Source organism: Nerophis ophidion, linkage group LG04 (assembly GCF_033978795.1).
Source record: "Nerophis ophidion isolate RoL-2023_Sa linkage group LG04, RoL_Noph_v1.0, whole genome shotgun sequence".
Classification (NCBI taxonomy): domain Eukaryota; kingdom Metazoa; phylum Chordata; class Actinopteri; order Syngnathiformes; family Syngnathidae; genus Nerophis; species Nerophis ophidion.
This window is the reverse complement of record NC_084614.1, coordinates 10,753,238-10,770,518: the sequence shown is the minus strand read 5'-3', so window position 1 is coordinate 10,770,518 and position 17,281 is coordinate 10,753,238. Positions and strand designations below refer to the sequence as shown.

General features: G+C 37.7%; 1 protein-coding gene across 6 annotated transcripts in view; it reads right to left on the bottom strand.

Annotated features, from left to right (window-relative positions):
* LOC133550893 (neuronal PAS domain-containing protein 2-like) overlaps positions 1 to 17,281 on the bottom strand; it is a 123,652-nt gene that overhangs the window by 20,708 nt on the left and 85,663 nt on the right. For all 6 annotated transcript variants that reach the window (XM_061897019.1, XM_061897021.1, XM_061897017.1 and 3 more), the window contains exons 2-6: positions 10,930 to 11,107; positions 6,651 to 6,707; positions 2,333 to 2,487; positions 2,133 to 2,224; positions 1,570 to 1,659 (exon numbers count right to left, since the gene is read on the bottom strand). In XM_061897019.1, the coding sequence (XP_061753003.1) occupies positions 1,570 to 1,659; positions 2,133 to 2,224; positions 2,333 to 2,487; positions 6,651 to 6,707; positions 10,930 to 11,003 (468 nt within the window). In that variant the 5' untranslated portion in view covers positions 11,004 to 11,107. The remainder of the gene's footprint in view (positions 1 to 1,569; positions 1,660 to 2,132; positions 2,225 to 2,332; positions 2,488 to 6,650; positions 6,708 to 10,929; positions 11,108 to 17,281) is intronic.

The following is a 17,281-nucleotide window of genomic DNA, read 5'->3' as shown; positions in this document are numbered from 1 at the left end:
CAAATACAGTATATTTTTTAAATTGGGGTAAATAATCAAGCAAAAACAAGGATGTAAGTACTTGCCAGACCTTCACTTTTGTAAACTGTGAGTGAAACCTGCCCTTTTGCAGTGAGATAAGGCCACTCACTGACTTGGTTATTTAGGGGTACTTTATTTCTATTTAAAAGTGTTGAGGCACAAACAGGCAACAAGTGAGGGCCTGGGAAAGTAACACAGAAAGTGACGCCCTATTGAGGAGGAATATGTATTGAAGAATGTATGTTCTTACACACAGCAAAAATCTCACATAGTGTCATTGTTGAAGAGCAACTGCCTTTTTTTGGAATTTTGCCTATCATTATGAAACACATGACAATGGATGGATTGTTTTTTATGCATTCTAAATAATCAATAAATGTAAATAAAAGTCTACTCACAGCGGAGGCAATGAGAGCTCCACTATTCCGCCAATAAAATCCAATAATTAATGAACAGAAATCAGTGATAAAAATTAAACATGATGCATTTTTTTAAATAATGCGCCGCCTATGCTTAAAATGATCAAAATATTAAATTGTATTATAGATGTGCATGTTACTACATTACATATATAATTACATGTATATAAAACCCTGATGGATGTGCTTGGATGTTTTTTTTCGGGACTCCATTGGCAGAATTGAACGGCTCCCAAATGCTCAATTGTAAGCGGGCCTTTGATCGCATTTATTTAATATTTAAAACGCTTAAAAAAAAGGGCAGTTCCCCTTTAGCAAAACACTTTTAAAGCATTTTCTTTGGGTCGATACTTTGGTATATTATAGAAATAGAAATACTATTATGTCGTCATCATTTTTACTTTATCGCATAAATATGTTTCTTTTTTCTAAAGAGAATTCTTAATACTTTTGTCCTTAAGTCTTTTCCTCCAAAATTGTAGGCGTTAACTCATTAGTATAACGTCAACAAAATCCTTCACATTAAATCGAAACCACAAAATATATTTGACGATAAAAATATCGATCTAGCCACTGGAGTATTGACCATACAGTATCTTAATGCAGTTAGCTTATTATCCTACGGTGTGTAGTGGTGCATGTTTAACTATTCCTCACCTCCAGGGATGATAGTTGTAAGAAACATAATTTATTTGCCACCATGGTGGCAAAGATTTCTGACTTAGAAGTGGCTTTGCACTGTGTAGGGACATCTCATTACCCACAAGCTCACAAGCATGAGTGCTACAGTGCTTGAGAACTGTCAAATGTGTCGCTGTCAAACATGTGTGACACAGCTAGGCTGTAACATCAAAATGCACTATCCCAATGTACTGTAGTCATAGTATTAAAAGCTCTATTGTCAGCCAAGTTTATATTGCACATGGCTAAGCGCCATAATCACGACAATAAATTAAAGACAATTGACTCCATCCATCCATTTTCTACCGCTTATTCCCTTTGGGGCCGCGGGGGGCGCTGGTGCCTATCTCAGCTACAATCGGGCGGAAGGCGGGGTACACCCTGGACAAGTCGCCACTTCATCGCAGGGCGACAATTAACTCTTCAGAATTAATGCATTTACACTTACCGGCAAATGTCCAATAAGGGAAGACACACTGTCCGACACGTATATGATGTTTCCATCCGTAGTTAATGCTACCAAGAAACCATCTAGCGCCTGTACAAAGAGAAGAAGCGCAGTTTGGTGAGGGATTTATTGTGAGCAGCATTGCACATTATTCATTATTCTGCAGATGAAAAGTTGGCAAGTTGATCCTAAGCCAGGGTTAGTCAACTGCCGGCAAATAAAATAAAATAAAACCACACTTGAGCGCTCATGTTGTGGCAGATCCTTGCATTGACATGTTAACCTCTTAAAAATCATTATCCACTGCAGTGGACACTTTGATTAACAGGTCTTTTTTTTCCTGAAATGTGTAACCCTGTCCAAATCATAGACCATGAATATATGTCCACTACAGTGTATGCTGGTTCCTTGAAATAAGAATAATAGTGAAGAATGAAGTCCGGCAACCTGCAATGTGGCCCACAGGACAGGGCTATTTGACTAAATTGTTCTAAGTGTTGCCCAGTTTTTCAAATTGAAATCATCAGTCTGAGAGGATGTGGGTGAATCTAGTGTGTATTTACCTCTAGCATGAGCTGCGTGAACTCCTCGTTGCCGAGGAATGAAGGCTTCCAGTCTTGTCTGACATCACACGTTTCATTCTGTACACTGATGTCTGCACGGTTGAGGACAAACGATAAGTGAATCATACTAAACCCTGTGAGGTGTGTACCTTAACAACAGTAACTAAGAGAAAAACAAAGAATTGTTTGTTTTGTCATACCTTTTTGTTTCTGCAAGAAGTCAATGGTTCTTTGTAGTATGGTGGACTTGTCCATCTTGCGAGGATGGCCTTGGCCCTGCAGCATGGTGCATAACTCCTTGATGAGCACATTGAACTGGTCTCTTCTCTTCTTTTCTGATTTGTTTCGGGATGCCCTTTAGCAAAAAAGACAGGCGGATGTCAGTTTTCAGAAGGCAAGAACAACATTGACTGACTTTTAAAGAAGCACATATTCAGTCTCAAGTGTCCCTGCTCCAGTAAACATGCATAAAAAAAAAAGGATTGATTTGCAAAAAACTTAAAATTTTGATGCAGTTAAAGATCAAAATGTGTTCACGCAGTCCTCAAGTTACGACATTCCGTTACACTACCATAAATTAGGAATGTTCCGATGTTTGCTGTTGAGTTCAATTATGCATAAGTGAGATTGGCCGATACATGTAATAAATGTGAATGTTTAAATGTATTTAATGCTATTGATCGATTCACTAGCCACATGTTTAAAATTCAATTGCAATCAAATTGAGTTAATAATAATTCTAGTGATGTTCCAATCAGGGTTATATGCTGTCGAATTTAATCAAATAATGAGATCAATCGGTACTGATCACTGGTAATAACTAAACATTTTTCAATGTATTTATAGTGATATTGACAGTTTAACAATATCAACCTCAAACTTAAACTTCGCTTTTATTAAATATAATTGTTTGATAAAAAAATAAATCAATAATACACAACAAATAAAGAAAATTAAAAACAACTATCTACAAACCCCGTTTCCATATGAGTTGGGAAATTGTGTTAGATGTAAATATAAACGCAATACAATGATTTGCAAATCATTTTCAACCCATATTCAGTTGAATATGCTACAAAGACAACATATTTAATGATCAAGCTGATAAACATTTTTTTGTGTGCAAATAATCATTGACTTTAGAATTTCATGCCAGCAACACGTGACAAAGAAGTTGGGAAAGGTGGCAATATATACTGATAAAGTTGAGGAATCCTCATCAAACACTTATATGACACATCCCACGGTTGTGCAGGCTAATTGGGAAGAGTTGGGTGCCATGATTGGGTATAAAAGCAGCTTCCATGAAACTCTAAGTCATTCACAAACAAGGATGGGGTGAGGGTCACCACTTTGTAAGCAAATTGTCAAACATTTTTAGAACAACATTTCTCAACGAGCTATTGCAAGGAATTTTGGGATTTTAACATCTACGGTCCGTAAAATCATCAAAACGTTTAGAGAATCTGGAGAAATCACTGCACGTAAGCGATGATATTATGGACTTTTGATCCCTCAGGCGTTACTGCATCAAAAACCGACATCTGTGTGTAAAGGATATCACCACATGGGCTCAGGAACACTTCATAAAACCACTGTCAGTAACTACAGTTGGTCGCTACATCTGTAAGTGCAACTTAAAACTCTACTATGCAAAGCCAAACCCATTTATCAACAATATCCTGAAACGCCGCCGGCTTGGCTGGGCCCGAGCTCACCCAAGATGGACTGATGCAAAGTGGAAAGGTGTTCTGATGTCTGACGAGTCCACATTTCAAATTGTATTTGGAAACAGAGGACGTGGTGTCCTCAAGAACAAAGAGGAAAATAACCATTCGGATTGTTATAGGCGCAAAGTTCAAAAGCCAGCAGCTGTGATGGTATGGGGGTGTATTATTGCCCAAGGCATGGGTAACTTACACATCTGTGAAGGCACCATTAATGCTGAAAGGTCCATACAGGTTTGGGAACAACATGTGTTGTCATCCAAGCAACATTATTATGGACGCCCCTGCTTATTTCAGCAAGACAAGTGTTACAACAGCGTGGTTTCGTAAAAAAAGAGTGTGGGTACTTTTCTGGCCCGCCTGCAGTCCAGACCTGTCTCCCATCGAAAAATTGTGTCCGCATGATGAAGCGTAAAATACGACAGCGGAGACCCTGGACTGTTGAACAACTGAAGCTCTACATAAAATAAGAATGGGAAAGAATTCCACTTTCAAAGCTTCAACAATTAGTTTCCTCAGTTCCCAAATGTTTCTTGAGTGTTGTTTCAAGAAAAGGTGATGTAACACAGTGGTGAACATGTCCTTTCCCAACTACTTTGGCATGTGTTGCAGCCATGAAATTCTAAGTTAATTATTATTTGCAAAAAAAATAAAGATTATGAGTTTGAACATCAAATATCTTGTATTTGTAGTGCATTCAATTGAATATAAGTTGAAAAGGATTTTCAAATCATGGTATTCCATTTATATTTACATCTAACACACTTTCCGAACTCATATGGAAACGGGGTTTGTACCACTCTTTTAAAAAACCCTTAAGTCCTCCTGTGTCCATGGAATTCTCTAAATTGGAAAGCAAGATAAGCGGCCACTCCGATAGACGGCAAAATCAAACAGCTCGGGGGCCCAAACTTTGCCATTATTTGGTCACTTTAAGCGTGTCGTCCTTTACTTTCAATGAGGAAGCTAACTTGTTTTATACACGACTCATTTATTTCAGTCTGATGTTGAAAACACATGAGCTAACTTAGCTAACATTAGTAACTCTCGTGACGCCTGCAAAGACACCTGACGTGACCTACAGTGGCCTAGGATGGACAAACAAGGCAATTCTCACAACAGACCACAACTCTTATTCTCTGACATTCATTCATCCATCCATCCATTTTCTACTGCTTCAATCCCACAGTAAATGAATGGATTTCTTCAGCTGCCTGACACTTTACACACAACTTGCTATGTAATGTACCCAATTTAAACAACCTAGAGGGTATAAAATACAATCTAATCAATATGTTAAATTGAATAAGTTACTTTTATTGCAGCTTAAAGGCCTATTTGCATTTTTCCAAATATCAATTCATGACATGTATTTTTTAGAATTTTAAATCAATCATCCATTGATTTAAAACACATTCATCATTTGCATTCCTGGTATGATGTTCATGCATTATTCCATAAAACATTTTAACTATTTTTTTTTTTAAATGGAACTCTGATTAAAAAGTGGTATCCTACAATTTGTGGCTATAATCAGGCATATTTTGACAGGATATGCATTATTTTAATTTAAAAAAATATTCCTGGGTTTATCATATTGATAAGCTAATTTAGTATATTGATCAGCTAATTTAAAATTTAGGTTGTTTATTTAGAGGGCTTTCGTGCATTTCCACTGTAAATATTTTCATAAAGGTTAAGTGTGGTGATTTACAGTCTAAACCTTCTAAATGACTATTGTTTACGGCTGCGCATAAAGTCAAAACACCGGATGCTACGACAGAAAAATAAATAAATGAAAATAAATTCTCAGATGAAACAGTCTTACGAGCCAATTCTAATTTACTAGGTAGTTAAAGTTCATATAAACGTTTCAACTATTCAAGAATAACATGGTCAAATGCTTAAAAAATGTGTGTGTATACAGACAATTGTAAGCTTTTGACTATACTGTATTATAACCATATGCAGTCGGACATGGGCATTAATTTTTTTGAGTGGCATTAAAAGGCATTAAACTAGATTTGCCGGTAGCTGTAGAAATCCTGTGAAAAGATGCTAACCTACTTATTAGGTAGGTATGCGTTCTGACTTTCGTTAAAAGTCAAATTACATCACAGTCGCAGCAACATAACTTATTTGTAAACTGATGACCTTTACATTTAATTTTTCTTGTTTGAATGACATTCTGAGTCTCGTCCTTTCCATGAACCAGACAAAAGAATTACCTAACATACGGATAGACAAAGGAATAAAAATTACACATTTGGATGAAAGCGGTAATTCTGCCCTAGAGTCCAAAATCTTGTGGTCCTGTTACTTTATGCAAAAAGATCGTATATGAAGTTCAAAGCAGGACAAAGATCCATTTTTTCCCCTTTGTATGTGATTTCACAATAGAAGCCATTCATTGCAATCTACTGCTTCTTTGTCAAAAAGTACATGAGCACAATTTGCAGGCTTTTAGTGTAAGCTATTTCAGTCATAGCATTGTGTTTGTTGATCTTACCGATGTTAACAAGATTGTGTGGTCAATAGGCAAAAAAACAATTATTTTCAAGTGAAGTCATTGATTCCAACGGTTTACTTCAACTTCAAAACATGCTGCTTGTGTGCTTTTTCAAGCCAGATAAACACCCTCCAATGTAACATTTTTTATTAGATAAACTGTTTTGTTTTACTACATTTTCCATCAACATAGCTAAGCAGGCATTTTTGCAAAAATATCTACTTTCCAATATCAAATATGACGAGTCCTTATTCTTTAAAATCGTGAAAATGGCCGAGGTACCTTTTTGCCCTGTCTTTTTCATCTTCATCCATTAAATCGTCCACGCAGCTGCTGGTACTGTAATCAGACGAGCAAAAAATTAAATACACAAACAATGCACAAAGCAAGTCAGATGAGAACTGAAAAGATCCAAAACGTGTGGTGGTTACCTGGCAACAACACATTTTATTTTGATACAAGTATTTAATTTAATTAGGCTGCATGCTAACAGTATGTTTAAAACATAACTCAAACAAAAGGTTTGCATGTGAAATTGCCTGAGACAACATGTGTATTCCGCGATAGCTCCATGGATATGGGACTGTGGCACCTTCTATTTGAATTAAAATATCTCAGCACTCTAATCACTAAATATGTTTTTTGATGTAGCTGAATAAACTAATATTTCCCCCTATTTGGGGCGGCATAGCTCGGTTGGTAGAGCAGCTGTGCCAGCAACTTGAGGGTTGCAGGTTCGATTCCCGCTTCCGCCATCCTAGTCACTGCCGTTGTGTCCTTGGGCAAGACACTTTACCCACCTGCTCCCAGTGCCACCCACACTGGTTTAAATGTAACTTAGATATTGGGTTTCACTATGTAAAGCGCTTTGAGTCACTTGAGAAAAGCGCTATATAAATATAATTCACTTCACTTCACTATTTACTTTTCTACATTTGCACAAGGTTTTCATATGGAAACCTTATTTTCGACTGTTTCCTTTAGGTCAGTGGTTCCCAAAAAATAATTTCACCAAGCACCACCTCAGAAAACACTTATTTTAGAGTACCACCATGATGACCATCATTAAAATACAGTAGTGTAGTAGGCAGAAGTATTGATTAAAAACAAGGCAGAGGTTGTATTTAAAAAAGTGTATTTAATAATTTGGTCCACTGTAACATTACATACACTTTGGACAGTAACACTGTGTTCAAATATAGGAAAATTAACACTAATCACTTAATTAAGAGATTCTTTGGCGTACCACCAGATGGAGCCCACAGTTTGAGAATCCCTGCTCTAGGTTATTGCCACAGGAGTAAAAAAGAAAATGCTACCGAGGTTATAGTAAATAACAACAGGTCATAAGTTAAAAACAAATCCAGCACTAGCAAGACCAGTTACAATGTTTTGAAATAGCTGCAAAGTTTATGCCAACACCCAACACTTCTGTACTTTGAACAGTAAGTTTAGCACTGATGCTAATGCTAAGACAACAGGAGAGGTGTCCAGGCTGGTCCACATATATTACAGTATAACCCAATAAATCTGCAGTCACAATCGCAATGATATATTTCAGATTATTACAAGCCAGTGTCCCATCCAAGAAAATTATATCGAAGTGTATAAAGAATTGTGTTTTGAAAAGAATCTTAGACAGACACTAATTGTTAACTAAGAGTGTAATCACTGATCAGCATGAGCAACAGAATTGCTATTGATCAACATACAGTGGAACCTTTAAAGTCAATCACAATTGATTTGCTCAAGTTTCAAATAGAATATTCTAATAGAAATAATCAATTGCAGGGTCAGACTGTTGCTATCATAACTACCTAATTAACCCTGGTAAGTCATTTTTAAATGGCAATGGTATTATTTTAGGTTCAGCATGTATTAAAAAAATAAGCTAAATAGTGTTAACAGTGAGTTTCAAACAATGTACTATTGCACGGCCACACTAACTGGTATTTGTTACACTTAGGGATGATCCGATCAGGGATTTATGCTGCTGATTCCAATACCGATCAACATAGAGTGAGATCGGCCGAAGCCAGTACCGATACTGATGTATTAAAGGAACCATATGTAATAATTTCATGTCAAGTCATCATTAAATAGCCCTGATATGTCAAAAGGCATTGATAAATCATGTTTTTTTCGAATACCTCTATAACTGGTAACGGTAGTGCCGCCGGGATATGCTCGTTTCAAAACTTTATTTACAGCCCCTGTTATTGTTTTCATTTCAATGTCCCGCCCTCCACCCTTTGACCATTTAGAACGTGCGTGAGTGTGTCACATTCAGGTTGCCAGATACGCACCGCCCTCTTCGTCTAACTACTGCCACTGGTAAAGTTACTAAACATGTCGGACCTTAGTAAATCTAAAAGGCGTTGCTACGATTCTCAACTTATTTATGACAAAGCCAGGAACAAAACGAGGGATGCCTTTGAAAGATGGAAACGATTGAAGGCGGACAATATTTTTTTATCCGATGCCAAACTTGCTAATTTCCTCCTTGATAGGTAAGTCAGGCACTTATGTTTTCTTATTATTTGTAATAAATTGAAATGGACATTTTGTATCTAAACTACTGCGATGAGGTGGCGAGTTGTCCAGGGTGTACCCCACTTACCACCCGATTGTAGCTGAGATAGGCTCCAGCACTACCTGCGACCCCAAAGGGAATAAGCGGTAGGTAATGGATGGATGGATGGACCACCCACGACCCAGATAGGGACAAGCAGTAAAAAATGGATGGATTGATGGGGTATGTAAAATATATTGTCCAATACAGTCTATGATCTTCTCTAAAAAAGCTGGTATGTTTGTGCAACGAATGCTTAGTGTAATGCTTGGCATGCTAGCCCGGTCAATGACACATTGACATACAGGCTAACGAGGGAAATACATGCCCGTTAGCCTGTATGTCGATGTGTACTTGAACTGACAGGGCAAAATATATTTTCCACAAATAAAACCTATGTGGATATGGGTAATGTCAGTGCCTATTTCGTTCTCAGGGTGCTGATATGATGAGGAAATAGGTTCCAACATTAGCACGGCTGTCATCATGACAATGTCAAACGTATGGAGCCAAATCCCATCCATCCATCCATTTTTTACAGCTTGTCCCTATTGGGGTCACTGGGAGTACTGGGGCCTATCTCAGCTGCATTCGGGGGGAAGGCGGGTAACACCCTGGACAAGTCGCCACCTTATCGCAGGGCCAACACAAATAGCTAAATTACATGATGAAATAATTACTCATCCCCTAATTTCTGAGTAAAATGTGTTGGTTAGAGACTTGTTATTGACAAAACGTTTTTTTTATTCAGCTTTTATGATCCCAGCAGAGAGGGAGGGGATTACAGAAGTTTTGACCGTGATTGCAGTAACATTTCTGGCCACATTATTACAAAGGTGTTCTTTAACTGTAATTTTTCTATGTATTTATGTTAAGCGTTATTGACAGTTTAACAATCTCAACACAATATTTTAAATAGTAAATTGTTCTTTTTTATTACACACAATAGTTTATTTTTTTTTTAAAGTCAATATTACGCCAAAACAAAATCAACAATGACTATCTACAACTAATTTAAATCCTTTGGGTTTTACCCTCAACGTCCTCCGGTGTCCTGAGAATTGTTCCCTGAATTTGTAAACATTAACAAAAACTATTGAAAAAACGATTTTGAGAAAATAAAATTGATGTAATCGTTCTAGTATCAATCATATACTGATATGACCCTGAGTATGGACATCACCAATTTATAGTTCAATATCCCTCCTTTTATGTGTCGTTTACTGACTGTGACAATACTGACACACCAACAGTTGGTACATTACCCTTTCTCTGGAAGCTTATGAATTCACTTGTTAATTTCATGAATAATTTCTGTTTACTTTGTGCTGCAAGGTGGTTATTTCTTGGTGTTGTTTAAAGCTAACTTAGCGGTTGGCTTAGCTATTTACATGCCTGATCCTGGCTTCCTCTCGCTTTGTAACATGTTTGGACTTGTCTTCCAGTGATAATAATACATCATAATGATACTTAATACACTGAGAAATGCAGTTTATCTGGTGTAATGGAAGTGATTATTATTAACTTAGGGGAGTGGCTCAACACTGTTTATGGAGACACATTATTAGCTGCAAGCTTATCAGCCAGGGGACTAAAAGAAATACAATATTAGCCAAAGCGGATCAGTGTTTGAGATCGGCAGTTAAAGGCATTACTCGACAACAGCAATCGTGTACTTTTATCTAAAGAATATGAGCCGATACTGATCGGTGGTCAGATTCGGCACATTCCTAGTAACACTTACTTTGGAATCTGAACAAGGAAAAACGCATCAGTTGTTGATCTGAGGTTCTGTGACGTATAACAAAGGCCTTACTTATCATGTGTGAATTGCTAAGTATTGTGTGGATTCAGAGACAAATTCTCGGACATTTGGGTTAAATTCCAAATTGTACAACGTTTCAGCCATTTGACTTTAGAGGTTCCACTGTATTGGTTGTCATGCAGCAGAGCCTACTGGAAGTAAGGCAAACGTGTTGTCATACTTACTCCCATTCCCTGCGGCTGGAAGGACAGGGTCCGCCGAAGTCAGAAAGGTTGTCCATACTCACGCTCTTTCCCATCCAGACTCTCTCTCGAGTCTCGTAAGTCCCGTTTGTAGTGACCTCATCTGAGCGCACCCTCAGATAAAACTAGCGCACATTAGCGTACGAACAAACGGCAACTCCTGCAAACACACAGAAAAGAAATGCCATGGCATCAGCAACTTTAATTAAGGTTACAGAGGAAAACATTATTACATCTCGAAAGATATTTATCTTTCTGTGAGGATTACAGCTCGCCATCATTGATGTAGCAGCATTGAACAATTTTCAATTTGGGTGCAGCACTTCAACAGTGAAAAGTGTTTTTGCACAGAAGGAGCTCTCCTGACCTAGAAACATTTCCGAAGCACACACTTCTAATGATAACCTTGCAACAACAAAAATAACAATCACCTCCTTCAAATCCTGTGAATAAGGTAAAATTCAACAGGAACAGGCACCTTTGTGATAAAGCCCGCAAAGAGCTGACATTGCTGAAGCAACACAAAACCATACAAGTTTCCTGATAATCGAATATTCTATTAGGAATTCTTCAGTGGTTACCTTGAAATGGCACTTTAACTTTAATCTGTCTTCAAGACATTAGTAGTTATTTGAAATTGCGGTCAGCCCAGTGACATACAAGCGTGTGCTACAGGAAAAATAACCACTTCCATGATTATTCATCTAAATGAACCCCTCGAGGTTGAACATAATGTGAAGCAGGGCTTTTCAACTCCCTAATGAAGAGGGTCGCAGCTTCAAGAGCCCATGGTCAACAAAGTGGAGATGTTTCTTTAGAAATTGCCTATGCAGGTTATAGTCCTTTGAGACTTTTTACTTTGTAAATGAGTAAACACGTCATCTTTTTACGCAGCACTGTTGATTAATTATTCTGCCCTCGCAACTTGTTTCCAGCGTGTGCAGCTAGGCAGATATTTAACAGCATAAAGAATGGAAAGCTAAGTTATGTTGACAATTGATGACTTTTGAATTATTTTTATTCCTCAGTTTTATATCTTTATACATCTTCCTTAATTGAGGTTTGTAAGGCTGAAAATAATAACATTACAAAAGTATAATGTCCATTGTATATTTATATAGATAATGTCCGTTGTGTATGTTACATAAATAAAATAGAAGGTTTAGTGTTAATACCTACAGGAAACATTCGGACATGGTTTAACAGAATTAAACCTAAAGTGTAGCTTTATTGCTCTCTGCTGATCAAATTCAGTGCTAGAGTTTTGATCCCCAGAGTTAAACAGACAAAAACAACACAGCCACGAATAGAAATGTAACAAAGTCAGCAATTTCAATACATCTTCTTCTACTCACCCGCTGCTGCTTCATGTGACACATTTTTGAGACGTCGACACCCTTTGCGGGGTGACAGGAGTACTGCATACATGAGAAACCCTGTTTTGAATGGTTTCATTAAGCCTATTTGGGCGTTATTCCGCGGGCTAAATTAAAAGCTTTGGCTGGCTCCAAATGCACTGTATGCATATTAATTTTGGGAAGCCAAAAGAGAGATAGCAAGAAAATAAATAACTGATTAAAAAAATAATTAAAAAAATGAAATCTAGAAACAGTTTGTAATAATCATATCTAATGAAATCATGATTATTGAAGTCACACTCTAAGACTTGTCCTCGAGTTTGTTCCAATTTTTCTGTGCAACAACAACAAAAACAAATACGTAAAGAGGCTGCTCTGCATTGAGTTTCTGGGTTAAGTAAGCCAAGACGCTCATAAATTATACAATTTGCATACAGTACATTTCTTACAGGATGCCCTTGATTGTTCTATGCTTTCTAACAATTTTTGCAATAGTGAAACTGCAAAGTCAAACACCCATCATGAAAATGTTCAAAACACATTTTCCCATAAAAATGAATGTTTATTGAATTATTAAAACTCTTGCCAAATGGAATAGCTTAAAACAACATATTAATATTTCCTTGAATAGCCGCCGGGCAAGTAATATGCGCCTGCCTTGAATTACTGCTGGGTCAAACTCGCTCCCCAAATTTATTAGTGCATGCTTACTTTTATCGCCAGGTCAACTTCGTGACGTCACTAGTGAAGCTTCCTCTGTCGTCATTTTCAAAATGGCGGAGGAGTTTTTTTTGCTTTTACTATGTGTAAACCAGGTGTCTTGTTCCACAGCCATACAGATCACACTGATGGTTGTGAAGTGAAGTGAAGTGAACTATATTTATATAGCGCTTTTTCTCTAGTGACTCAAAGCGCTTTACATAGTGAAGCCCAATATCTAAGTTACATTTAAACCAGCTTGGGTGGCACTGGGGGCAGGTGGGTAAAGTGTCTTGCCCAAGGACACAACGGCAGTGACTAGGATGGCGGAAGCGGGGATCGAACCTGCAACCCTCAAGTTGCTGGCACGGCCGCTCTACCAACCGAGCTATACCGTTGTGATATAAAACAACTTTAACACTCTTACTAATATGTGCCACACTCTGTGAACCCACACCAAACACATTTCGGGAGAACATCGGCTTTGTAACACATTATAAACGCAACATAAGAATTACCCACAATGCCATGCATCCATGACTCTTGGCTATATTATACACCCCGCTAGCACCAAACCTCCCCCTCTCCGTGCGTCGGTTGAGGTGGGCGGGGTTAGGGGCGCGTGTGTATAGTATAGCCAAGAGTCATGGTTTTAAATTAATAAGCGCCCCGGCGGCTATTCAAAGAAATACAATAAGTAACATCGTTCTTTCCAGTCATGAAATGTTAAAATAAAGTTATTCACTAATTTTAATTCACAACAACATTAAACACCTGCTCAGTGGCCTTGTGGTTAGAGTGTCCGCCCTGAGATCGGTAGGTTGTGAGTTCAAACTGAGTCATATTAAAGACTATAAAAATGGGACCCATTACCTCCATGCTTGTCACTCAGCATTAAGGGTTGGAATTGGGGGTTAAATCACCAAAAATGATTCACGGGCGCGGCCACTGCTGCACTCTCCGCTCACCTCACCTCCCAGGGGGTGAACAAGGGGATGGGTCAAATGCAGAGGACACATTTCACCACACCTAGTGTGTGTGACAATCATTGGTACTTTAACTTTAACATGTTTGTAACTTTAATCCATCCATCATTTTCTACCGCTTGTCCCTCTCAGGGTTACGTGGGTGGCTGGAGCCTATTGTAACTTTAATAATAAATGTAACATAAAAAATAAATAATAAACCCTCAATCTTTTGATACATTTTGGATTAAACTGTATATGCTAGCTAGCACTTTGATCATAGTCCTTTGTAAAGCGCATAAGTATCTGAATTGCAAACAATTTAATGGACTGCACATTTCTGCAAAAAATGTTATCACAATTGTTCTGCTTGGATCGCAAATCTTTTAGACATGGATGCATGTAATGTAGGCAAGTTCCGAAGGGTGATGAAAAATGGTAGCCAGCGAGCTTCACTGGCCAGGCCAATAGAGACAACTCGCCCTTGTCAGTGATGCTCGCTGGGGCACAGGAGAGTGAGGATGAAGTGTCGGCCACACCAGTGAGTTCTTTTGAGTAAAATAACGTACAAATCAGTCATTTACAAATTAGTGTGAATCAAGATTGCAATCTGGAATCTCATGACATTAAACCATACATAAGCAAATGACAACAATTAAGTTTTAAAATTTAAAACATGGTTCAGTTGGTTATCTAAACTATCTAGTGAGCCGGCGAAAGATCCCAATCAAAGCTCATAATCGTTAAGGTTGCTCAAAACTGTCGAGAGTCCTATCATTCAAACAACGTCATTAAGAAGAGTAAAACAGAAAATAGGAAGTGTAAAATTGACCAAAAAACAGTAAGAGCACAAAACAACGCTAACCAGAACCAACAAGTTTTGCTCAGTCAAAATTGATCGACATTAGGCTCAGTTTGTATGACATTTTAAATATATGTTCCAACCTTTTTTATGCTATTCTAGAGGGGAGCTTCCTCTGTGCTGTACCTTTTACACACAAAATGTTAACATAACAATACATGAGCAATGTCACTTCCTCCAACAAAACTTCTTCCCCTCCACTAGTGGTTTACTAGTTGTCTTGACTATTATTAACACATGTGCCACATTAATGTGATTCATCAAAAGAAAACTACCCACTCACTTTCACTTCCAGCGGTAAATTTATGTACAAAGTTGATCGAGACAGTAAAGTAGACTTTTCCTTTTCTTTTTTTTGTCCTGTCCAGCTACTCAGGCAAATCATAATGTTGATGTAGAAGATGTTTATATCTGCTGTACAGATTTAATTTACAAAAAAGAAGTGTGGGATACTTCTATGTTTTTCTTATTTGTATTTAACTTTACCAAATAGATTTTTTTTAATGTTTGGCGCAACCAGACCAGAACAGGAGGGGATAGACAGAAGAAAAAAAAGAAAGACAAAGGGGGAACTTGTGGGGACTAGAGGATAAGACAGAGAAATTAAATGAAAAGTAATAGCAAAGAAACAGTTAGTAAACTACATAGTAATAACATAGAAATGACAATGAACATTATTGCACTACAAATGGAGCAATAAAAACACCATTAAAAATAGCACTATTGATAATCCATCCATTTCCTACCGCTTATTCCTTAATAATTACCTCTATAATCAAAAGTACAATTGTTTCAAATAAAACACTACATATATGTTATGATAACTTGGATTACAAAATAAAGCAGATAAATGAAGGGGGAAAAAGGAGCGGACTGTATTAACCTTGTAGATTGTTATAGTAACATTAGGTTAAGGTTTATCAGTGTGCCGTGTTTTATCCAGTTTCCCCTAGGGGAACAAAGTTGATATATGTTTGATGAAACGTGATTATATGCATGATTGTATGTATGCATATATGCTTGTGTATGTACAGTATGTATGTTTGTACAGTGGATGTGTGTGTGAATGTACAAACCCTGTTTCCAAATGAGTTGGGAAATTGTGTTAGATGTAAATATAGACGGAATACAATGATTTGCAAATCATTTTCAACCCATATTCAGTTGAATATGCTCCAAAGACATATTTGTAGCATATGTCTTTGATATTTGGTGTTCACACTGAATTTTTTTTTTTTGCAAATAATCATTAACTTTAGAATTTCATGCCAGCAACACGTGACAAAGAAGTTGGAAAAGGTTGCAATAAATACTGATAAAGTTGAGGAATGCTCATCAAACACTTATTTGGAACATCCCACAGGTGAACAGGCAAATTGGGAACAGGTGGTTGCCATGATTGGGTATAAAAGTAGATTCCATGAAATGCTCAGTCATTCACAAACAAGGATGGGGCAGGGGTCACCACTTTGTCAACAAATGCGTGAGCAAATTGTTGAACAGTTCAAGAAAAACCTTTCTCAACCAGCTATTGCAAAGAATTTAGGGATTTTACCATCTACGGTCCGTAATATAATCAAAGGGTTCAGAGAATCTGGAGAAATCACTGCACGTAAGCAGCTAAGCCCGTGACCTTCGATCCTTCGGGCTGTACTGCATCAACAAGCGACATCAGTGTGTAAAGGATATCACCACATGGGCTCAGGAACAGGTCAGAAACCCACTATCAGTAATTAGTCCATACATCTGTAAGTGCAAGTTAAAACTCTCCTATGCAAGGCGAAAACCGTTTATCAACGCCATTGGTTTCGCTGGGCCTGAGCTTATCTAAGATGGACTGATACAAAGTGGAAAAGTGTTCTGTGGTCTGACAAGTCCACATTTCAAATTGTTTTTGGAAACTGTGGACGTTGTGTCTTTCGGATCAAAGAGGAAAAGAACCATCCGGATTGTTATAAGCGCAAAGTTCAAAAGCCAGCATCTGTGAGGATATGGGGGTGTATTAGTTCCCAAGACATGGGTAACTCACCCATCTGTGAAGGCGCCATTAATGCTGAAATGTACATACAGGTTTTGGAGCAACATATGTTGTCATCCAAGTAACGTTATCATGGATGCCCCTGCTTATTTCAGCAAGACAAGTGTTACAACAGCGTGGCTTCTTAAAAAAAGAATGCCGTTGTGTCCTTGGGCAAGACACTTTACCCACCTGCTTCCAGTGCCACCCACACTGGTTTGAATGTAACTTAGATATTGGGTTTCACTATGTAAAGCGCTTTGAGTCACTAGAGAAAAAGCGCTATATAAATATAATTCACTTTACTTCACTTCACATCTAACACAATTTCCCAACTCATATGAAAACGGGTTTGTATGTACTGTGTGTTTGTGTGAATGTATGTTGTAAGTATCTATGTGTGCAAGTATATATGTATGAATGTATGTTTGTT